The 25588-nt window shown below is 38.8% G+C and overlaps 1 protein-coding gene across 1 annotated transcript in view; it reads left to right on the top strand.

The window, feature by feature from the left end:
• The window catches only part of RFX7 (regulatory factor X7), a 157574-nt gene extending 151265 nt beyond the window's left edge, over nt 1-6309 (top strand). The window contains exon 9 of the mRNA XM_054531533.2: nt 220-6309. Within this exon, the coding sequence (XP_054387508.1) occupies nt 220-3495 (3276 nt within the window). The 3' untranslated portion in view covers nt 3496-6309. The remainder of the gene's footprint in view (nt 1-219) is intronic.
• Nucleotides 6310-25588: the final 19279 nt, after the last annotated feature.

Here is a 25588-nt window from a genome sequence, read left to right as displayed (position 1 = left end):
TCTTACATATTTTTTAATTATAATGCATTATGGTTGCATTTGTTACATTTATGTGTCTGATTGTGTGGAACCTGGTCTAGAAGAACTCTCTTCTAACATAGGAACTTTTTTCTTTTTAACATTAACATTTAATAAATGACTTAAAAGTATATACAGATACATGAATTACTATTTACAGCCTCGACCTGTTAAATCTGATTTTTTGCTATCTTTTAACAGGTCCAGCGGACTAGGCAATTGGTAACTTCACCGAGTCCAATGAGTTCTTCTGACGGCAAAGTTCTTCCCCTCAATGTACAGGTGGTCACTCAGCACATGCAGTCTGTGAAACAGGCACCAAAGACTCCCCAGAACGTTCCAGCCAGTCCTGGTGGGGATCGTTCTGCCCGGCACCGTTACCCTCAGATCTTACCCAAACCAGCCAACACCAGTGCACTCACCATTCGCTCTCCAACTACTGTCCTCTTTACTAGTAGTCCCATCAAAACTGCTGTTGTACCCGCTTCACACATGAGTTCTCTAAATGTGGTGAAAATGACAACAATATCCCTCACACCCAGCAACAGTAACACCCCTCTTAAACATTCTGCCTCAGTCACCAGTGCTACAGGAACAACAGAAGAATCAAGGAGTGTTCCACAGATCAAGAATGGTTCTGTCGTGTCACTTCAGTCTCCTGGGTCCAGGACCAGCAGTGCGGGGGGAGCATCTGCTGTGGAAGTCAAAGTGGAACCCGAAACATCATCAGATGAGCATCCTGTACAGTGCCAAGAGAACTCTGATGAGGCTAAAGCTCCCCAAACACCTAGTGCCCTTTTGGGGCAGAAAAGTAATACAGACGGAGCACTGCAGAAACCTTCAAATGAAGGTGTCATTGAAATAAAAGCAACCAAGGTCTGTGACCAGAGGACCAAATGTAAAAGTCGCTGTAATGAAATGCTGCCAGGCACGTCAACAGGCAATAATCAAAGCACTATCACTCTATCAGTTGCTTCTCAGAACTTAACTTTCACCAGCAGCAGCTCACCACCTAATGGTGACTCAATCAATAAAGACCCTAAATTATGCACTAAAAGCCCAAGAAAACGACTGTCTTCTACATTGCAAGAGACCCAGGTGCCTCCTGTAAAGAAACCAATTGTGGAACAGCTTTCAGCAGCTACCATAGAAGGGCAGAAACAAGGCAGTGTTAAGAAGGACCAAAAGGTTCCACATTCAGGGAAAACAGAAGGTTCAACAGCAGGTGCTCAGATTCCTAGCAAGGTATCAGTAAATGTCACTTCACACATAGGAGCAAATCAACCCTTGAATTCCTCTGCCCTTGTTATCAGTGATTCAGCTTTGGAACAGCAAACAACCCCATCATCATCTCCAGATATAAAAGTAAAACTTGAAGGAAGTGTCTTTCTCTTGGACAGTGATTCGAAGTCAGTTGGCAGCTTTAATCCAAATGGATGGCAACAAATCACTAAGGATTCTGAGTTTATATCTGCCAGCTGTGAACAACAGCAAGATATCAGTGTTATGACAATTCCTGAGCACTCTGATATCAATGACTTAGAGAAATCTGTTTGGGAATTAGAAGGAATGCCACAGGACACATATAGCCAGCAGCTACATAGCCAGATACAGGAATCTTCTTTAAATCAAATACAAGCACATTCTTCAGATCAGTTACCTCTGCAATCTGAACTGAAGGAGTTTGAGCCTTCTGTTTCCCAGACAAATGAAAGCTACTTTCCTTTTGATGATGAACTTACACAAGATAGTATTGTGGAAGAGCTGGTGCTTATGGAGCAGCAAATGTCAATGAACAATTCTCATTCTTACGGCAACTGTTTGGGAATGACCCTTCAGAGTCAGTCAGTAACTCCAGGAGCTCCAATGTCATCTCACACCTCCAGCACCCACTTCTATCATCCAATCCACAGCAATGGCACTCCAATCCACACACCCACACCCACACCCACACCCACTCCTACTCCAACCCCAACCCCAACCCCAACATCTGAAATGATTGCTGGATCTCAGAGTCTGTCACGGGAGAGCCCTTGCTCCAGGCTAGCCCAGACTACACCTGTGGATAGTGCTTTAGGAAGTAGCCGACATACACCCATTGGTACTCCACATTCTAACTGCAGCAGTAGTGTCCCCCCCAGCCCTGTTGAATGCAGGAATCCATTTGCATTCACTCCAATAAGCTCCAGTATGGCATATCATGACGCCAGCATTGTCTCAAGTAGTCCTGTGAAACCGATGCAAAGACCCATGGCCACACACCCTGACAAAACCAAGCTTGAATGGATGAATAATGGGTATAGTGGGGTTGGTAATTCATCAGTTTCTGGCCATGGTATTCTCCCAAGCTATCAGGAACTAGTGGAAGACCGTTTCAGGAAACCTCATGCGTTTGCTGTGCCTGGACAGTCTTATCAGTCTCAATCCAGACATCATGACACTCATTTTGGTCGTTTGACTCCTGTTTCTCCTGTGCAGCATCAAGGTGCCACTGTAAATAACATCAACAAACAGGAGGGTTTTGCAGTCCCTGCCCCTCTTGATAATAAAGGAACTAATTCATCTGCCAGCAGCAACTTCAGATGCCGGAGTGTGAGCCCTGCTGTTCATCGCCAACGTAATCTTAGTGGAAGCACCCTCTATCCAGTATCTAATATCCCACGATCTAATGTGACCCCCTTTGGAAGTCCAGTTACCCCAGAAGTTCATGTTTTCACAAATGTTCACACAGACGCATGTGCCAACAACATAGCTCAAAGAAGCCAATCAGTTCCATTGACAGTCATGATGCAGACAGCCTTCCCAAACGCTCTTCAGAAGCAAGCAAACAGTAAAAAAATAACCAATGTTTTGTTGAGTAAACTTGATTCCGACAATGATGATGCAGTGAGAGGTTTGGGAATGAACAACCTGCCCTCTAATTATACAGCCCGGATGAATCTCACTCAGATTTTGGAACCTTCCACTGTTTTTCCTAGTGCCAACCCACAAAATATGATCGATTCCAGCACTTCTGTTTATGAGTTCCAAACACCATCTTACCTCACCAAAAGTAATAGCACCGATCAGATCAATTTTTCTCCTGGAGATAATCAAGCACAATCAGAAATTGGAGAGCAACAATTAGATTTCAATAGCACTGTTAAAGACCTGTTGAGTGGAGACAGCTTGCAAACCAACCAGCAGCTGGTAGGTCAGGTAGCATCTGATCTCACTAATACTGCATCTGATTTCTCTAGCGATATCAGGTTGTCTTCTGAGCTCTCAGGCAGCATCAATGATTTGAACACTTTAGACCCAAATCTACTGTTTGATCCAGGTCGTCAGCAGGGACAAGATGATGAAGCTACACTGGAAGAATTAAAGAATGACCCATTATTTCAACAAATTTGCAGTGAATCCATGAATTCTATGACTTCATCAGGTTTTGAATGGATAGAAAGCAAGGACCATCCTACTGTTGAAATGTTGGGTTAAATTGTGTTTTATAATATGTAGCACACTGTATCTAAAGACATATGTATTGTATTTGTCTTAATGGAAGTGCCTCCCGCAGCAGAAATACTATTAATTGTGACATTTTAAAAGCGTTTGCTGCAGAAGTGGTTTCTTCAGTAGGAAATGGTTAGACTTGCCTCAGTTCTTAACAAGTGTCTAAAGACAGTAGGCTGTAGAAGAACAAGTATTAGGTTTTAAATTTTATAATGTGCCCCATTTATTCACATTGATTGACTATCCAGCTGTTACAAGAGCAGTCAATCTTTATTTTGTGTAAGTTAGTTTCATTTCATCAGATGATCTGCACAGAACTCAGAATAAACCATCAATTTTAGGTATAGGCTATTTTGTTGTTGGCATTATCTTTTAGATATAAAATCATAGCTAAGGTGAACTGTAGACAAGAAAGTCTTCCTTGAAACAGGGATAATATTCAGGTTATTATAAATATTTAGGCTTGAAGCATAGAGCTACTGTAGGATGAAAAATCTCTGTAGGACTTTCTGGGGCTTCAGTACCATTTACACCCACGATGAAGGGCTTAAATAGAAAATAATGGAAAATTAAATATTTAAGGAAAGCAATGCTGCACTAAAATTTTTAAGAGAAAAAAACAAGTAGCCATTTATATTTGTGACCTTGCATTAATATTTAAATGTTGATTTTAATATGGAGCTAGCACACATAGATGCGCAGGCACGCACACACAAAACAAGTAAATGTAACTCCAGGCATTTGTAATTTAATATAATAAATACAAGCATGTTAGAAAAATGCTTTATGTTTTATTATTTGTTAAGTTAGGGGAATGAGAAGGAAAACAAAAGCATTCTCTTAGTTTCATCACAATGGCTGCATGTACATATTGAGATTCTAATTGAGATTTACTTTGAAATTTTTCATTAAAATATTCCACAATAATCAGTTTTTTTCCTCTTCAATTGAGTGACTGACTCCCTCACTCCTCCTGAATATAGTAATGTAGTTTGATCATAGGATCCCTTTGAAAAACAGGAAGGAGGATAACATAAAAAACAACAAAAAACATTTCACCACCTAAGGTCTGAAGCCACAAATCTTTATATCTCTGATGAAACAAAGGGGATATCAATAGTACTTGAAGAAGAAGAGCATTTTATTACTTGCTTAATTTATTTATTGTGATAACCACAATTGCAAAAGAAGAACTCAGGATTTGTTTTAAAATGTTTCTCTCTATGGCTCCCATTTTGTTTTGTGAATAATTATTTATGAGTTGCATGTTGACACAAACCTACTCACTGGTTGAAAGCTCCATTTAAGTGAGTTTCAAGATCACTTTCAAAGAGATTTTTAAATTGCCATTGTTTTTAAAGCTAATGTAAAACCATTTGCTATGCTACCTTGAACCTAGCTAAGCTTTCCTTTACCTTGGTAAGCCAATCAGAAGACTACAATCAGTGAATATTTAGCAAATGTGCTGAAGGGTTTAATAAGGTTTCGTTGTTCAATAAATTTGCAAGGTAGGGTATTAACATATTTTGATAAATAAATGGTGCTAGAGTTGGCGCAGAGGTTTATATATTGATATGTCTTAGTTATTGGCATTTGTGTGTGTTTGCTGTTATCTTGATTTCATGATTTGTTAGGTATTTTTTTCTTGATGCTAGTTATTTCTTCACTGTACATTGAGACACAGCACTACTGCACACCAAAGTATGCAATACCCAAAGGAAACTGTGTGATTTCTCCTAACAAATGATGGGAGCCTTTCTTTATGAGATACTCTGAAAAGGAGATTTTGAGGCCATTCTAATCCCTTGTTTACATTATTAGCTTCCTACTAATATAAAAATAATGGAAATCTTTTTTGATAAAAATATTAAGACTGGAGGATTTTTAACCCCTTGTACAGTATTGCAGCAAACTCTTTAAATTTGGTTGAATTCATCCAGCAAACTTTCTGGGGTTCATATATTGCACTAAATTTGTCGAACCTGTGGTAGGCACATCTCTTAGGATAAATGCAACCAATACAGTCCACAGATTAAACTTTTTAAATGTGTTTCATTATGAAAAGACAAAATGTCATCAAAGTGACAGATAAAATTGTCTTATGTAGCAATGTGCATTGATCTCAATGAGATATTTCTATTATTCTCTTACATGAGAATATTAACAGCAGGAAGAATTTAGTTTGCTTCACCATGTTAATACATGATCACAAAATGTGCATGAGTGTTATTGACTTATCTTGTACAGTACTAGGATTCCTGTAACCACTCTTTTTTTTCTTCCCTGTATTGAAACTGGTTCAGTGTTAACCAGGCAAGCATAGTTATTCACAGGTTATTTACTTTATGTTTACTAATTCTGCTTAGTTATTGTTGAATATGTTCTGTTCCAGATTAGTTTTATTGTTTTGATGTTTAAAACATTTTGCATACTGTTTATCATAAGACTTCATGAAGTAAATAATTTTGCATATAATTGCAATAAGCACTGACTTTTGAACTGAAAAGAAGGAAAGTGTTTTTTTGTGCAGTGCTTCTGAGGTTCATATAATAGTCTTGTACTATAATGTGCTTTACTACACGATAAATGACAAAAACAAGCCCTGTTTCATGTTTCATTTAGTGCAAAAAGTCAGATTTCCCCAGTGTTTTGTTGTCTGTTGTACCTGCTGAAACTACAGTAGTTGAATATTGCGGTAGCATTTCAGTTCTCTTTTTTTATTAAAGTGCTCAAAAATTGTTTTTTAAATGTTTTCAAAAACAATTAAAAACATTTTATATTAAACTGACTGGATCTGAAGGTGTTTTATGGGACACATTTTATATAGGCAACACATTTTGTAAACAGACCCAATGTTATTCTTCCTTTGATGTCATTAACTTTAGGGAGTGAATAAAAATGAGCAGAAGGCAGAACAGTGCTGCTGATCTGCTGTGTGCTATTAATCCAGAAGAATACACAGATCTTATTTCATTCATCAAAACTCTGCTGTTCACTTAGGATTATTACCAATGAATGGTGCATGGCATAGAACTTTATGTTGTCCAAAAAGCCATCTTTTTCTCTTTCACATCGTGTTTATTTTTAAATGTTAGCCTATGGAGTACCTAGGTAAGTATATTTCTGGAGCTCTTAATAGAAAATGAGAACATTTTAAGCATAGCGTGTTCAAAAGCAGTACAGACATTTCCAGGTACCAGAAATAACAAACTGATAAGTGTAATGAATTTGTAAGCCAGAACCTGGGCTATAGGTCTGGAAGCAGGCCGAAGTAGCCAGAAATGTCAGCTCCTGCAAAGTAATGAAACCAGGGTTTTGAATGGAGTTTCCTCACTCTTGAAACTGAGAAGCAACAACAACCAGTGCCTGGGACTATATATTGTAGACAGATCTTGTCAAACAGCCCACTCCTCTGTTTACATAGATCTTTGTAGATCTGTGATAGTTCCACTATCACCATAGATCTGGAGCCCTCAGTTTGAACAGGTGGTAGAAGCAATTACAAAAGGAAAGGAGTGGAGATTAGGAAGGCAGAGGTAAAGATCAGGAAGGCTCCCATGCAAGCTGAGCCTGCAAATCAAAATTCAAAAGTATTTGAAGAAAATGAAACTAATCCTAAGAAAGGCAATCAATCACTCAAGAGAAAATGAAAGTAATGAACTACCTAGATAATACTATAAAATTAGTATGTTAGGATCCTCAGTGCTCAATGACATGCAAGGGTAAAATGTCAGAGCAGGCAAACATAAGAACCAGTGCATAGAGTCAACCAGTAAGAAATTCTGGGGGTGAAAATACTGTGTAACACCTGAGGTGATTTTGCTTGCAAGTAATTGAAAACCCAACACTGGCTTAAACCATAAGGACACTTACTTTTAACTTAATAGTGGAGATAGGAGGTTCAAGGGTTCATTGAATGGTTCATTGTTTACAGGCACCAGATCCTGTTTGTGTTTCTGTTCCATCATCTTCAGCTTTGCTTTGCTGTATCTATTACCTCATGGTCACAAGATGGCTGCCACACAGCTCAGATGTTATACCCTCATAACATCCCAAGCAGGATAGTAAGAGCAGTTCTTAGCCTTTTATCAGAGAGAAAAAAATCTCAGAATCTTCCATTAAGTACTCCATACACACACTGTTAGTCTCACTGTATTAAATAAAGGCTCATCCTAAGGCCAATTACTTAGCTTAGATCCTTAATTAATGCTTTATAGGTAGGAGGGGGGCCCATTTCCTGGAGCATGTGGTCATTCATCTTAAATGAGTTCCATCACCTAGGGAAGATATTAGGGACTTGCTGTTTGGGAGGCAACCAGTAGTGGTCACTGCAAAAAATAGCTAGGTAAGATGAGTAAGGTCTTGTACCCACCTCTGAGGGGCTTACAATCATAAAGAGTTAAGTACATGTTCTTTGTTAAGTGCCAACAGTATGTATAATACAGTATGTAGAAGAAAAAATAAGAATTTGAAATCTGCTGAACTAAGTTTACTGGTGCTAACTGTTAACTGGTATCTTGCCTTCCCCCCATGAGCTGAAAAATCAGGTATTACTGAGTATCATAAATGCAAGTTGCCTCAGCTCCTACAGCATAAGAAAAGACCAAACTTTTTATTTTGTTAAATCTGAAGTACAGATTTATTTTGACATGCATTGTTATAAATGAATTTTTAAATAATTAAAATTATAAATTTATGGATGGGATCACTTATTAATTTTACATCATCTGAAATTTTAAAAATATGTATGCCAGTCTTGTTGCTATAATCTGCTTAGAAAAAAGAACAAAAAGACTACATTTTTCAAGATTTGATTTTCAAGAAGTACTTAATTCTTGGAGAGAAGAGAGTCATATAAATAAAATATATCATGAGAGTGATATTACTGTGGTATATAGAGTATTTCTTTGCATTAGACCCAGTGTTAAATAGTTTGCATATATTCTCATGTCCTCATTGTAACAATTTTTAGCGAATATTATTTTTCAGGTGAGAAAATTTTAGTTCAGAGATTAACTGGTGGAGGTAACATAATAACAGGAAGAGCCAGGATTATCTTAATTTCAAATCCCACTTCATACCATTATGCTATACTTAAGATATGTGTTCACAGTGTACCTACTGCAGTTGTATGATCTGGTTGCTTCTTTGAAATTTTCATTCTGGTTTTAAATTTAGAATTGAGTTTGATTTTTGTGGAGTTCTTTATCTAACCTCCCATCCTTATATGTCGACAATTCTTTTTCATTTTTATTGCTTTTAGATTTATCTGTAGTTTGTAATTTTCCTCCAAATTACTTGAATCCTTTTCCCTCCCTTCTGTCCATAGAAATACCCTGATGTATCAGGAGAATAAAGATTTAAATACAAAATTTTGTTTTCCACACAGCTTTTCAAGCACATTTCATACAGGTATACTCTAGTCATATTTATGTTTAAATCACTTAAAATGCCATCAAAATAAAAATGGGACTTTTTTTTAACAGATGATAAAGTGCCTAAAATATGTCAGTCTCTGTACAAGGTGCTAGAGAAGACACCTGCCATTTTGAAATTTTGCAATATAATGAAAAAGACACAGTGAATGTCTTTGCAGGATGCAATGAGGTCACTATAGCAGAGGCGGATACTTACCAGTAGTATGCATTCTCCCCTTCTTCCTTACTGTAAAAGTCCTTGATTTTTAGCTGAGCACACAGCCATCTGACCAAAAGGCTACATCTGCCAACTTCCCTTGCAGTTAAGTGGAGACACTTACCAAGTACTCAAAGAGATGGAACCAAAAGGTTTGGGTGCTACTTCTTTGCAGTGTTCTTGTCCTTCCTCTCTGCTGGAATGCAAATGTGATGGCTAGAACTCAAGCAGCCCTCCTGGACTTCATGTTAAAGACACATGCTGAGGATGATTGAGCAACAAGATACAAGGAGCCCAGGGCGTGATGACTTTGGGAGGGAAGATGCCCAACTAGTCCTGACTGCTTACCTCTGGATGTGTTTTACATGAGAGAAATAAATGTCTTTCTGGTTTAACTCACATTTATTTTGAGTCTTATTTTAAGTCTCTGTCACTCAACACAAATCCAAATTCTAGCCAACATAGCTGCTGGAAGGTTTTAAGCAGGAGTAGGGAATGTTAGAGTCACAAGGTGATTGCTAAAAACATCATGGACGTCCCAATGGCAAACTGCATCTCTTTTTCATTGGGACTGGTAAATCAGGAGAGAATCCTAGAAAAATACCCTTTCATAGCTTTGGGGGTTGGGGGAGACAGAAATAAGAGTAGATGAATTCTGAGCTGCTGATCAAATTGAAAGGCAATATAGCATTCTGGTCAGACCTAGGTTTAAGTCTCCGCTCTGCCAATTATAACTGTGACCAATTATAACCATTCAAACTTACTTGAATATTAGTAATGATATCCATCTGGCAACGATTTCTAGTGCTGTGCCACATGGTTCTGGCCTGTTCATTATTTTTGTCAACATTTTGAATGAACACACACTAAGTTTGCTGTGGCAAATGTAGGTTGGCTTGCTCAATTTCTGTTCCAGCTTCCTCCTTGTATGAAGGGGCAGGAAAGCCAAAAACCATGTTTTCTAGACTTCCTCACAGCTAAGTTATGAATATGAATTACATTTCATCTATTAGATTTGTTTGCTATTGAAAGATCTGAAGGAAAGAAATTGAAGCAGAATCCATCTTCCTACTTCTTTTTGGTGACTTTTTCTTGCAAGCAAGCTCATGGAGAGTCTCTTAGCAGCAGTGTTCTAGAGTCTATTCTTGTGATTCTTAGGTTTGAAGGTCCATGTTCCAGTGCCAAATCACCAATTTTGTGAATGTCAAGAGGTGGTCAAGTGGAGCAGTGATGGTACCAACAGTATCAGCAACTTCCTAGTGTGGCTTCCTGCTCTCTGCAGTAATTTCAGAGACAAACTCATGGGTGATTCCCCTGATAATCAGCTCAACCGTATTGTTCCAGGAGTCATTTCTGGAGGTAGTCTAAAGCCTGTTTTTCCACTTACAGTTGTCCCTCAGTATCTGGGCAGGGATTGGTTCCAGGATCCCTAGGGATAATGAAATCTGCAGATGCTCCAGTCCCTTACATAAAATGGCAAATGGCATAGCATTTGCATATAGCCTATGCACATCCTCCTGTATACTTTAAGTCATCTATAGATTACTTATAAAACCTAATGCAAGCCAGGCACGGTGGCTCAGGCCTGTAATCCCAGCACTTTAGGAGGCTGAGGCAGGTGGATCACTTGAGGTCAGGAGTTCGAGACCAGCTCAGCCAACATGATGAAACCTGTCTCTACTAAAAATACAAAAATTAGCCAGGCATGGTGGTGCACTCCTGTAATCCCAGCTACTTGGGAGGCTGAGGCTGGAGAATTGCTCGTACCCAGGATGCGGAGGTTGCGGTGAGCCAAGATCGCATCACTGCACTCCAGCCTGGGCAACAAAGAAAGATTCCATCTCAAAAAAAAAAAAAAATGCAGTGTAAATACTATGTAAATAGTGGTTATACTGTATTATTTTTATTGGTATATTTTTCTTGTTGTATTATTTATTGGCTTTTTATCCCAAATATTTTCAATCTGTGGTTGGTTCAGTCTACAGATGAGGAACCCATGGTATGAAGGGCCAACTGTATTTATAAGCACTTAAACCTCTGCATTAAATCCTTTTCTGTTTAAAATACCTAGAATAAACATTTTCTACACTCCACCCTGACTCATAACATATGCCTATAGGCTAGGAGTCAAGAACATCTTAGATCTGGACCTGGTTCTATCATTCTTTTACCGTCTCTGCACTTTAAGAAATAATGATCCCTGTCCTAGTTACTTCCCAGAATCTTGTGAATCTCTGTGAAATATGACAATATGTTGTAAACCCTACGTCTAAGAGGTTATCATTATCATAAATACCTGTGTGAAAGAACAGACATTTATCTGAGAGTGGGAAAAATTATTGTCCTTTTTAGCACTTAAATGTTATATTTTACCTGAAGCCTCCTTCTACCCCCACCACATACACATCTGTCAGAAGGTAAAGTATAAATCCATATTCAGAAAGGCATTGAACTTTGAATTAATGGCAATAAACAAGAAATAAGTGTTAGTAAACATTTTAATTTAAGCCAAGCTATATCTGAGCGTATTTGTTTAACATAGATTATTTGAATCATGAGACCTCTTGTATTTGGACTTCACGTGTTTGAAACACACAGTATAAATTTCCTACCACAAACTCATTCCTAGTTAACATGTCTCTTTACTGAATCCTTCATAGTCTTAGCTCATCTTCATAACAGTTCTGAGATTGCTGCCTTAAGAAGTACTGGTAATTTCATAATTGATAAGCCAAGTCCCTGTTCGTTTGGTTTCTATGACTTTGTATCCTCATTCACCTTCTACCTCTCAGATCCTTCATTCTTGGACTCTTTCAGGGACCAGCTTCCTCTACCTACTATTTAAATATAAAAATTCTTTGACATTCTGTCATTGGTTCTTCTCTTATTATTCTACTTTCTCTCCCTAGTCATTTCAGAAACTCCTACAGCTCTATTGATGGCCTCCAAATCTAAATTTTCACATTTGACCTCTCTATTTACTTCCAGTCTCAAAATCTAAATGCCCAAACTGAAACACCTTCTCTATTTCTCCAACCTTCTCTGCTTCCTATTTTCTGTTAACAATGTTATCATTGCAGTTACCAGTTGAAAGCTCACACAGCCAGGCATGCTGGCTCACGCCTGTAATCCCAGCACTTTGGGAGGCTGAGGTGGGTGGATCACTTGAGATCAGGGGTTTGAGACCAGCCTGGCCAACATGGCAAAAACCCATCTCTACTAAAAATACAAAAATTAGCCAGGCGTGGTGGTGGGTGCCTGTAATCCCAGCTACTTGGGAGGCTGAGGCAGGAGAATCGCTTGAACCCAGGAGGCTGAGGTTGCAGTGAGCCAAAATCACACCACTGCACTCCAGCCTGGGTAACAGAGTGAGACTCTGTATTAAAAAAAGAAAGAAAGAAAGAAAGAAATCAAGCTCACATGCCCTTTCCTTCACCCTTTCCTCAACATCAAATGAGTTTCTAAGTCCCATACCTTTGAAATACATATCTATTTGTTTCTTCCTTTCCCTCCTGACCCTGCCTTGGTTGATGGATGAATTTCTCATTTGAAATACCAAATTATTTATAACTTCTGTAATAATTTCTGTACAATACCATCATAGCAGTCCTTAACTCAAAAGCCTTTGATATTCAGAAGTCAATAGCCTTCATAGATATAAGCAATAACTACTTAGAAGATACAATGCAAGAGAAGACCCTTTATTATTATTTGTTTATTATTATTATACTTTAAATTCAATGGTGGTACATGTGCACAACGTGCAGGTTTGTTACATATGTATACATGTGTCATGTTGGTGTGCTGCGCCTATTAACTTGTCATTTACTTCAGGTATATCTCCTAATGCTATTCCCTCCCTCCTTCCGCCACCCCACGATAGGCCCCAGTGTGTGATGTTCCCCACCCTGTGTCCAAGTGTTCTCATTGTTCAAGTCCCGCCTATGAGTTAGAATATGCAGTGTTTGGTTTTCTGTCCTTGAGATAGTTTGCTGAGAATGATGGTTTCCAGCTTCATCCATGTCCCTACAAAGGATATGAACTCGTCATTTTTTATGGCTGCATAGTATTCCATGGTGTATATGTGCCACATTTTCTTAATCCAGTCTATCATTGATGGACATTTGGGTTGGTTCCAAGTCTTTGCTATTGTGAATAGTGCTACAATAAACATACATGTGCATGTGTCTTTATAGCAGCATGATTTATAGTCCTTTGGGTATATGCCCAGAAATGGGATGGCTGGATCAAATATTTCTAGTTCTAGATCCTTGATGAATCGCCACACTGTCGAGAAGACCCTATTTATGCTAATAACAAAAAAGATAAAATATCCAAGCATGAACTTAAGAAATATATAAAAAATTTATATAAAGAACACCTTTAAAACACTTCTACTGGCTGGGTACGATGTTTCACGCCTGTAATCCCAGCACTTTGGGAGGCCGAGGCAGGTGGATCACATGAGGTCAGGAGTTAGAGACCAGCCTGGCCAACATGGAGAAACCCCGTCTCTACTAAAATTACAAAAATTAGCCAGGCACAGTGGTGGGTGCCTGTAATCCCAGCTACTCAGGAGGCTGAGCCAGGAGAATCAATTGAACCCGGGAGGCGGAGGCTGCAGTGAGCCAAGATCACACCATCACACTCTAGCCTGAGTGACAGAGTGAGACACCGTCTCAAACAAAAACAAAACAAAACAAAAAAACCCTCTCTTATTGAAAGGCCCAAGGTAGACCACAGCAAATGGAACAGGAAAACGTACTTAGATGAGAAGAGTCAACATCGTAAAGACATCAATGCCCCATAAGTTAATTAATACATTTAACATGATTCCCACAAAAATGCCAATTCTTTTCTAGAGCTTGAAAAATTGGATATACATTTAAAATGAGAACACAGATAAGTATAGCCCAAAAAATCCAAAAAGAAAGGAGTGTCTGAAGAGCTAGCCCAACAAGGTATTACATATAGCGTCACATGGCAAAAAGGCCCTATAAGTAATGTCAGGCAACAAATGACAAACTAGGAAGAGATATTGCAACTTACATCACATACATACCCCTTTATATTCGTATTAGAGGTAATATCCCTAATATGGAAAGAAGTCCTAAAATGGTGGGAGGCAGAAGGCCAAAATCTAATAGAAAAATGGGTAAAGGATATTAACAGACAGCTCACAGAAAAAGAAATGGTCATTGTGTAAGAGGTGTTCAAACCAGAGCAACTCCATCTTGAACAGGGACTGGCTGGGTAAAATGAAGCTGAAACCTGCTGGGCCACATTCCCAACAGGTTAGCCATTCATAGCCACAGGATGTTTACGGTTAAAAGAAACAGGTTAATAATGTTAAAGGAACACGTTAATAATGTTTACTGAACTGACTCAGGACTTAACAGACCCATGATATAACAGACCCAGGAAATGTCCTGATGTCCCAATATCTTAAAAACAAAAGCACTTTTAGTTTAAGAATAAGTTTTGCTTTCAACATAATAATATAGATTATTGCAGAAGACAGCAGTTATACAAAGATTAGCAATCTTTTGTGACAAACCCTTGTAGTAGAATACACCTCCCCATGATTTTTTGCTTTGTTATCTACAAACAAGTATTGCACCTAAGGCGAACATGTTCCTTCTCTTGCTTTTGGGAATGCCCTGCTCTGTCTGTGGAGTACTATTCTTTCTTTACTTTAATAAACTTACTTTCACTTTACCCTATGGACTCACCCCTACTTCTTTCTTGCACGAGCCCTCTGTTAGGGTCTGGATTAGGACTCCTTTCCAGTAACACTTAGACGTGAAAAAAAAAAATGTTCCGTCTGACTCATAATAAGAGAAACACAATTAAAACTACACCAAGATACCACTTCTCACTTAGGTTGGCGAAAATCTAAGTTTGACACCATCCTCTGTGGGAAACACTGTGAGACACAGGCATTCTATATTGTTTTCTTGCACATTTCCTGAGGAATTTTCTAGACAACAAACTTTGGACATCCAAATGACTAGAGAGAAGTCAACCTAAGGACTGGCATTGAGCATTAAATACCTATTGTAAAACTAAGACTACATGAGGTTAAAAGGAGAGAGTATATACTATGTACTGGACACATCATCTGAAAATGTAGATACAACTAAAGAAAGTGGAAAGTGCCTATGCAAATAATTTTTTAACTTTTTCAATAAGATGTGTGTTGATAAAATAGGTGATTTCACTGAGACTGTTGTATATGTAATATAAGACAATGCAAACTAATTGTGTAATATTCTAGTTTTATAATTGTTAGGTCCCTGAGAACCTGGATTCTCAGAAGAAAGGCTATGCCTGTGTAAGAAAGAAGTTTTAAGTAAAGACTCTGCAGTCCTGACTTTGAATTCCAAGTATCAGCATGAACTCATGGAACATCTTGGTGTACAATAGCAAGGAAGCTTCCAAAGACTATAGAGGTCATGTCAAAAAGACTCAAGAGCCAACTTGCAGAAGCTGCCACTGGACACAGATGGGACAATGTAAGCTCAATAAGGATGATAACTTCAGCAGATCAAAACACTTAAAATATGTTTAAGTCTATGAGTTTTAATGATCCTAAAATATTAACTGCTCACCTTTTGAGGATGACAGGTAACCAACTTATTTTAATTGATAAAGAGAAAGAAACAAATATTTATCCCGCCTTTCCTATGTGAGCTGGACCACTGGATAATGAAATAATAGATAAGGGGGGCTGCTCTAGTTAGAAATATTCTAGCATCCCAGCACTTTGGGAGGCCAAGATGGGTAGATTACTTGAGGCCAGAAGTTCAAGACCAGCCTGGTCAACATGGTGAAACCCCATCTCTAATACAAAACACAAAAATTAGCTGGGCATGTTGGTGCGCACCTGTAATCCCAGCTACTCAGAGGCTGAAGCAGGAGAATCGCTTGAACCTGGGAGGCAGAGGTTGCAGTGAGCCAAGATCACACCATTGCACTCCAGCCTGGGTGACAAGAGCAAGATTCTGTCTCAAAAAAAGAAAGAAAAAAAGAAAAGAAAAGAAAAAGAAATATTCTAGCTAATGAATGAGGAAGGAATGACATAATGGGAATATCATCATTTTTCAACCCCTAATGAATTGAGTTGAACTAGATGATGGGCATCAACAGCTATTAAATTGGCACAGAAGTAATTGTGGTTTTTGCCATTGAGTGTAATGGCAAAAATCACAATTACTTTTTTTTTTTTTTTTTTTTTTGAGACAGAGTCTCGCTTTGTTGCCCAGGCTGGAGTGCAGTGGTGCAATCTTGGCTCACTGCAAACCTCCGTCCCTCCAGTTCAAGCAATTCTCCTGCCTCAGCCTCCCGAGTAGCTGGGATTACAGATGTGTGCCACCACCCCCGGCTAATTTTTCTGTGTTTTTTAGTAGAGATAGGGTTTCACCATGTTGGCCAGGCTGGTCTCGAACTCTTGACCTCTGATGATCCACCCACCTCAGCCTCCCAAAGTGCTGGGATTACAGGCGTGAGCCATTGCACCCAGCTCAACCGCAATTACTTTTGTGCCAACCTACTAACATTACAAGCAAAGACTTCATGTCTAAAACACCAAAAGCAATGGCAACAAAAGCCAGAATTAACAAATGAGATCTAATTAAACTAAAGAGCTTTCTGCACAGCAAAAGAAATTATCATCAGAGTGAACAAGCAACCTACAGAATGGGAGAAAATTTTTGCAATCTATCCATCTGACAAAGGGCTAATATCCAGAATCTACAAAGAACTCAAACAAATTTACAAGAAAAAAACAAGCAACCCCATCAAAAAGTGGGCAAAGGATATGAACAGAGACTTCTCAAAAGAAGACATCTATGGAGCCAACAGACAAATGAAAAAATGCTCATCATCACTGGTCATGACAGAAATGCAAATCAAAACCACAAGCAGTTCAAGGCTGCAATGAGCCAAGATCATGCCACTGTACTCCAGCCTGGGTGACAGACCAAGACCCTGTCTCAAAAAAAAAAAAAAAAAAAGATACACTGTATCATGGGGGTACAATTAGTAAAATCAGAGTCTGAGAAACTCTACAGAGCAAACAGTCCAATTTCAAGAAAATGAAAAGCAATGGAAGAGGAATCTGTAGATTAAAAGACACTTAAAAAGTTATGTGGGCCAGGTGCAGCGGCTCACGCCTGTAATCCCAACACTTTTGGGAGGCCGAGGTGGGCGAATCACAAGGTCAGGAGATTGAGACCATCCTGGCTAACATGGTGAAACCCCATCTCTACTAAAAATACAACAAATTAGCTGAGAGTGATGGCACGTACCTCTAGTCCCAGCTACTTGGGAGGCTGAGGCAGGAGAATCACTTGAACCCGGGAGGCGGAGGTTGCAGTGAGCTGAGATCGTGCCACTGCACTCCAGCCTGGGTGACAGAGTGAGACTCCGTCCCAAATAAAAAAACTAATTAATTAACTAAAAGTTATGTGAAATTTCACATTAAATAGGTGAAACCAAACTAAAGTGTTTATGGATGCACACTTGGTTGATCAAATCATGAAGAAAAGCAAATAAATGATTACTATAAAAGAATAAATGGACACACAGAGGGCTTCTGGGGTGGCTACCACAGTGCTGTTCCCTCACCTAGATGGTGGTCACAAGGGTGTTTGCTTACAATAATTAATTAAGGTAATTTGTTCTATGTGGTTTTCTCTATCTGTTACATTTTGCTGTTTTGAAAGGTTATTTTTAAAAAGAGAAGTGGTATTCTAGAAATAGGCAATTATTAGAAAATTTGCCTTTTCTCTATATCAACTGTTTTTAGGATAACCAAATACTTTATTTGACACAGGGAAATTTTTCTTTAATGAAAGATTCCAAGGCCGGACACTGTGGCTCATGCATATAATCCCAACACTTTGGGAGGCTGTGTGGTGGGAAGGTCCTTTGAGCCCAGGAGTTTGAGACCAGCCTGGGCAACACAGCGAGATACCGTCTCTAGAAAAAAATTTTAAAAATTGGTTGAGTGTGGTAGCATGTGCCTGTAGTCCTAGCTATTTGGGTGGCTGAGGCGGAAGGATCACTTAAGCCCAGGAGCTCGAGGCTACAGTGAACTATGATCGCACTACTGCACTCTAGCCTGGGCGACAAAGTGAAACCCAGCCTCAAAAAAACAAGACAAAAACAATAATTTAGTGTATATTTCAATATAACTAAAATAATTGGAAAGTTCCTAACAAAAAGAAATGATAAATGCTTGGGGTGATGGACACACCAATTACCCAGATTTGATCATGACACATTGTACGCTTATATCAAAATCTCACATATACTCCATAAATATGTACAAATACTATGTATCCATAAAAATTAACAATAAAAAAAGTTCCAGGTAGTAAGTGTGAAGAGAATGATAAAATTAGAAAATCACCACTTTGTGAGACCTAATGAAATAGACAATTCAGGCAAAGACTATCAATGGATGAAACCAATAGGTGGATAGAAAATTTTACAGTGTGCATTAGCATTACTAAGTGTGAAACAAGCAGGCATTGAGTAATTTTAATTTACAAGAAATAAAGGGAAAATTTAAATAACACCCCAGGGGAGGAACCAAACCAATTCATAATTTGGTAGTATTGTAAGGAATAACTGACATGCTTCCTTCAATAAATCAATGGCATAAAGGAAGAAAAGTGGGATGAGGAGGGCTGCTCTGGATTAAGATAGATTTAAGAGTTATAAAAGCTACATGATATGTGTGGACCTTGTTTAGAACATGATTTAAACAATCCAGCTTAAAAAGACAATTTTGAGGTAATCAGGAAATTTGAATAAGGACTGGCTATTCATTGATACCAAGGAATTATTAGGTTAATAATGGTATTTCGCTTGTGAGAAAATGCCCATAATTTTTAGAGATGCATACTGAAATATATGGAAGGGAAAAAACACAGGCTGTACCAGGATTTACTATGAAATACTTTGATAAGAGAGAGAGGGGAGGAGAGAGGAAGAATGTCTTACAAAATCTTGCTAATTGTTTAATCTGGGAATGGGTTTATGGGGATTAATTGGGATTTTGTATTGTTTTTTATTTCTTTCTATATACATTTGAACATTTTTTCATTAAAAAGCAGTTGGTTATGATTCCCATTTAGAAGACATAACTCAAAATCCAAGCCCCTTTGGAGGGTATTTACAGCACTGCACAATCGATTCCTTCAAGTCACGTGAGCTGAGAAGAGGGCAGGCATAGTTCCCCTAAAGGAAAATCAGGGTGCTGTCTCCAGGAGAAGGGGAGTCAAAGTCAGGCCAAACACAATAAATCCCACTCTGTTCCCAAACAACTTTCTGAGCCTCATCTTAGAAAATGTCTTCTACCTAGCCAGACAGAACGACTTGCTGTTTCCTGAATAAAGCACATAATGCTATGCCTCTAAGACTTACACAGGCTGTTCCCTGCTTTTTAAAAAATGCTTTTTCTTCAAAATCCACAAGTACCATCTGAGGGGAAGCCTTTGCCAATCCCTGCCTAGAGCAAGAAGACTCCGGTGGCACTTGATTCAGGCTTCTATGATAGTATTTTGCCTTGTACGGGCAAATACATATGTATCCATGTCCCCCATTAAACCAGAAGCTCCTTAAAGGCCCCTTTCATTGTGTCCATCAAAGCACAAAGCCCAGTGACTTGTTTATAGCAAGGGCACAATCCTCGTTTGCTGAATTGAATTGATGTTAATGATTCTCAGATAGGTTTTCTCAAGAAGGCACATAACATTAAGCTAAGAAATTGTTGTCCTTCGTAATAGCAAATAAATAAAACATTCATTATCTGATATCTCCAGCCTAAAGACATTGGATATGAGTTTAAAGACTAGGTATCAGACCCAAATTGTATATAGCCAAGACGCCTGCTTAGAGATCTGTAAGGGGAGGCTGAAATGTGTTTGCATCTTGAAATATGTTAATTTCTTTGCCAACCACAGCAGATGGCCACCCTTGCTGCTTGTAACAGAAATTTAACTGATTTGACAATAGCCTTATGGTATTTCTGGTAGGATGCCAAATATTTGCATTAAACTAATATTTGATTAGGTTACTATTTTGATATGTGAGTCTGTAAATGGAAACAGCCTCAAATCAAACTTAATTTCAATAAGCAAATAATATTTTTATTTTTAATTTGGTGACTGGAGTCTACTATAGTCTTTGTAAAATTATGCTATGCAATGTATTTTTACATTTTTAAAAATAAACCTTTTAAAAGAAGTCTTGAAGTAGGCCTGTGTTTGCATTTGTAAATCAGAAGTGCATCACTGTTTTCTCTGTGTGAGGTGGTCTTCCACATGGAAGGAAGGATTCGCCTTAGGAAGAGGGCAGGAGACAGTCATTGAACACTATGGAGATACCTTCCTTTAGCCTATTGCAAAAAGCCAAGGTCAATTTGAGGCTTTGAACTTAATTGCAAAGTAAGGAACTAGTTTCTCCCACTTCTGGATGAACCCTTACCCACCCACAAGAGGCCTAGGTTATCCATCGGCCCTAAATACAAAATTTCTCCTAAGTCCCTCTGCAATATTCTACAAATTTTCATCTCAGCCTATATTGATTTCTGGACTTTTACAACCTGGTTATACCTTAAGGAAGTTAGGCTACCCCCTTCTGTCTTCAAATGGGGAAATGGGATGGGGAAATGGGATTTGGAAAGGTGAGGAAAGTAATGAGTCAAGGCCAATATTCAAGCTGCTTGGTCCCTCACTCAGTGTTTTTTCAGGGCGTCCCTAAGAACATGGGGAGGTTAGACTATATGAAGCAATCTACACTTAACAGTTCACTGCCACTTGCAGCAGAAAGCACCCTACACTGATAGGCTTCTCTTACCCTAGGTTTCTCCCCTCCACACGTTTCCATTTCTTTTATTTTTTCTTTTTGTTTGTAGAATTTATTCATTTATTTTTTCACTGACATTGAATTTTTTCAAAAGATTTTATTTCTTGGCCAGGCACGGTGGCTCATGCCTGTAATCCCCAGTACTTTGGGAGGCGGAGACAGGCGGATCACCTGAGATCAGGAGTTTAAGACCAGTCTGGCCAACATGGTGAAACCGCATCTCTACTAAAAATACAAAAAAAAATTAGTTGGGCATGGTGGCGTGCACCTGTAATCCCAGCTACTGGGGAGGCTGAGGCAGGAGAAATGCTTGACCCCAAGAGACAGAGGTTGCAGTGAGCCGGGATCGCGCCACTGCACTCCAGCCTGGGTGACGGAGCAAGACTGTCTCAAAAAAAAAAAAAAAAAGACCATCTCAAAAAAAGACCCTCTCAAAAAAAAAAAAATATATATATATATATATTTTTTTTAAGAGCAGTTTTAGGTTCATAGCAAAATCTACAGAAGACAGAGATTTCCCATATACTGCCTACACCCACACATGCATAGCCTCTCCCATTATCAACATTCCCCACTAACGTGGTATCTTTATTATAACTGTTGAACTTACATGGACACATCATGATCACCCACAATTCATAGTTTACTAGGGTTCACTCTTGCTGTTGTACATTCTATGGATTTGGACAAATGTATAAAGACACGTATCCATCATTACAGCATCATACAGAGTATTTTCGCTGCCTTAAAAATCCTCTGTGTTCTGCCCATTCATTCTCCCCATCTCCTCCCACCAGCCCCTGGCAGGCAACCACTAATCTTCTTATTGTCTTCATTGTTTTGCCTGTTCCAGGATGTCATACAGTTGGACTCAAACAGCATGTAACCTTTTTATATTGGCTTCTTTCACTTTGTAATATGCATTTAAGGTTCCTCCATGTCTTTTCATGGTTTGACAGCTTATTTATTCTAGCACTGAATCATATTCCATTGTCTGGATGTGCCACCGTTTATTTTTCCATTCACCTACTAAAGAACATCTTGATTACTTCCACGTTTTGGCAATTATGTATAAAGGTGGTATGAACATTCATGTGCTGCTTTTGTGTGGACATAAGTTTTCAGCTTCTTTGGGTAAATACCAAGAAGCCCAATTAGACTGTATAGTAAGAATATGTTTAATTTTTTAAGAAACAGCCAAATTGTCCTCCAAAGTGGCTGTACGATTTTGCATTCCCACCAGCAAGAAATGAGAGTTCCTGTCATTTCACATTCCTGTCAGCATTTAGTGTTGTCAGTGTTCAAGATTTTGGCCATTTTAGTAGGTGTGTAGAGATAGCTCATTGTTGTTTTAATCTGCATTTTCGTAATGACATATGATGTAGATCATCTTTTCATATGCTTATTCACCATCTGTATTTCTTCTTTGGTGATGTATCTGTAAAGGTCTTTGGAACATTTTTTATTTTTGAGACAGGGTCTCACTCTGTTGCCTAGGCTGGAGTGAAGTGCAGTGGCACAACCTTGGCTCACTGCTGCCTCAACCTTTGAGCTCAAGCCAGCCTCCCACCTTAGTCTCCCAAGTAGCTGGGATTACAGGTGTGTGCCATTATGCCCAGCTAATTTTCTGTAGAGACGGGGTTTCCCTATGTTGCCCAGGCTAGTCTTGAATTCCTGGGCTCAAGATATCTGCCGATCTTGGCCTCCCAAAGTGCTGGGATTACAGGTGTGAGCCTCTGCACCTGGCCTGGCACATTTTTTAATCAGGTTGTTTGTGTTTTTATTGTGGAGTTTTAAGAGGGTTTTTTGTTGTTGTTGTTGTTGTTGTTTGTATATTTTGGATAACAACTCTTTTTTTTGCCATTTCTTTCTTTTTATTTACAGTTTGTGTTCAATGCAAATCAATTCCATAACATAAGAATTTACCATGAATCAAAGCATAAATACACAAACACAATATACAATCCAAAATAGATGTACAGCATTGTGGAATAAAGCAAAAGAGTGTTCATTCACAGACACAGTAGCTTCAGATCTGTTCAATCCGTTTGTTCCCATGTAGTTTTCTAAAGATGGAAAAAAATGACTTTGGTCATCAAACTACCGTGGCCATATTAGATTACTGGAACATCCAAGCATCAGTGTGTGACCGTGCAAACAAAAGACTTCGGGAAGTGTCTGTTTTTAAAAAGGTTTCTGTGTGTCGAGGCAGTTGTAAAAGATTTACTGCAGAATCAAGCCCACTTTTAGGCTTAGGACCAGGTTCTAACTATCTAAAAATATTCACTGATAACAAAAAGTGTTCCACATGTGGCTATTCTGATTCATAGTTGCTTTTTAAGGAAAAAGAGTATATACAGAAAGACTATAAAAGTTTTTGTGAATTTAATGCAAATTAGCTTCCAGTCTTCACTTCCCAAATACTTGATTTACAGTTTTGACTCCTTTACATTTTTGCCTTTTTAATTTCAAGATTTGTAATTTTGCCTTCAAAACAGATCATTCTTTTAAATTGTAAAAAGTATTCAACATATGCAGAAATAAAAAGCGTTTTGATAGCCGGGTGCGGGGGCTCAAGTCTGTAATCCCAGCACTTTGGGAGGCCGAGGCAGGCGGATCACCTGAGGTCAGGAGTTTGAAACCAGCCTGGGCAACATGGTGAAACCCTGTCTCTAGTAAAATTACAAAAATTAGCCGCGCATGGTGTCGGGTGTCTGTACTCCCAGCTACTTGGGAGGCTGAGGCAGGAGAATCGCTTGAGCCTGGGAGGCAGAGGGTGTACTGAGCTGAGATGGCACCACTGCACTCCAGCCTGGGCGACAAAGTGAGACTCTGTCTAAAAAATAATAATAATGATAAAAAGCATTTTGAAATTAGTCGCAGTCAATGCAATTCTACTCTTTGGAATCCGTTTAGCTAAATGAATGTAGCGCTCTTGTTGAATGGAAATAGGTGATAGGAAATGCCTACCATTTGACTCTATATGGATAATCAAGAGTTGCTCAGAATGCTTGGATCTGGGGGTAGATTCTCATTCATCATTGCCCTGGCACATGTCAATTACTACATAAAAGGTCAAATGCAATGTCAAATCCAAAGCCTCAAGAGGAAAGTGAGTTCAGTTCCCAAGAGAACAGTGATAGCTCAACAATGTAAAACTTCATCTAGAGTATATCGGCATTAAATTAGTGCTGTCGAAACAATACATTGAGGAATTACAGTAACACCTGGAAGTTCCTTCTAATGTACATATAAATAGAATCATGGAAGCTTTTTATATTACCTGTTTTATGGCATTATAGAATTAATGAATCAAATGAAAACTGAATCTCCATTCCACAATCACACCCTTTATTTCTATTCTTATTTTCAAGGTAGTATTAAGTGTCCATATTTCTCAAGCCACATTCAAGGAAATCATGTCTTAACTATTTTCGATGTTGCCTCTCCTTCATCTTGTATATGAAACTCCAGCAAATTTAATATTGGCATCCATCATCTAGTCAAACCTCTCACATATTCTTCAAATCAATCAAATTTGGGATTCTCAACATTTTCTGTGTCAATACAAGGAGTGGAATTAGTAGATTCGATGAGTAACTGTTTTTCCTTGCCACACTGGACTTCCAGACGCCATTTGGATTGGGTTTAGAAGATGGGGAAGTTTAGAAGATGTTTCTTGGCCTGAGTCTCTTAACAGTAGAGATGCAGAAGAGAGAGAACATGAAGAGACTGGCTGTTGAATGCAGGGCACCAACAGCCACCTTGGTGGTGGCATTAGCTGGATTTGGGGCAGTCGAAGTACTCTGGGAGGAGTTACTTGAAACTGTTACAACAGTTGTTTGATTGGAGTAAATCTGCGTGGGTAGGAGCAGTGCCAGCAGCAGCAGCCCCAGCCCAAGCCTGGCCACCATTGCTCTGCCCACGTCCCCTCCATCGGTGTGCGGCGCGTCTCGCTGGATGCTGGGTCCTTGGAGAACCGCTGGCTCCGGGCGGGCGCAGGCAAGGTCGATAACAACTCTTTATCAGATTTTCTTTTGCAAATATTTTCTCCCATTTTGTGGCTTACCTTTTCGTTCTCTTGACAATCTTTTTCAGATAACAGAATTTTTTTTATTTTAATAATGTCAGACTTATCCGTTCTTTCTTTCATGGATTGTGCTTTTGGTATTACATCTAAAAAGTCATCACCAACCCCAAGGTATCTAGAGTTTTTCTCTTATGTTACCTTCTAAGGGTTTTGTAGTTTAGCATTTTACATGTGGGTGTGTCATCTACTTTGAGTCAATTTTTTGAAGAGCATAAGATCTATGTCTAGCTACATATTTTTGCATGTGGATATTCAGTTGTTCCACCTCTATTTGTTAAACAGACTATCTTTTCTCCATTGTATTGCCTTTGTTCCTTTGCCAAAGACCAGTTGACCACATTTCTGTGTATTTCTAGGCTCTCTATTCTGTTCCACTGATTTATTTGCCTATTGTTTCACCAATTCACATTGTCTTGGTCACTACAGCTTTAGAGTAAGTCTTAAAGCCTTGTAGTGTCAGGCCTCCATCTTTGTTCT

Source organism: Pongo abelii, chromosome 16 (assembly GCF_028885655.2).
Source record: "Pongo abelii isolate AG06213 chromosome 16, NHGRI_mPonAbe1-v2.0_pri, whole genome shotgun sequence".
Lineage (NCBI taxonomy): Eukaryota > Metazoa > Chordata > Mammalia > Primates > Hominidae > Pongo > Pongo abelii.
The sequence above is the reverse complement of the archived record's forward strand: the minus strand, read 5'-3'. Positions and strand labels throughout refer to the sequence as shown.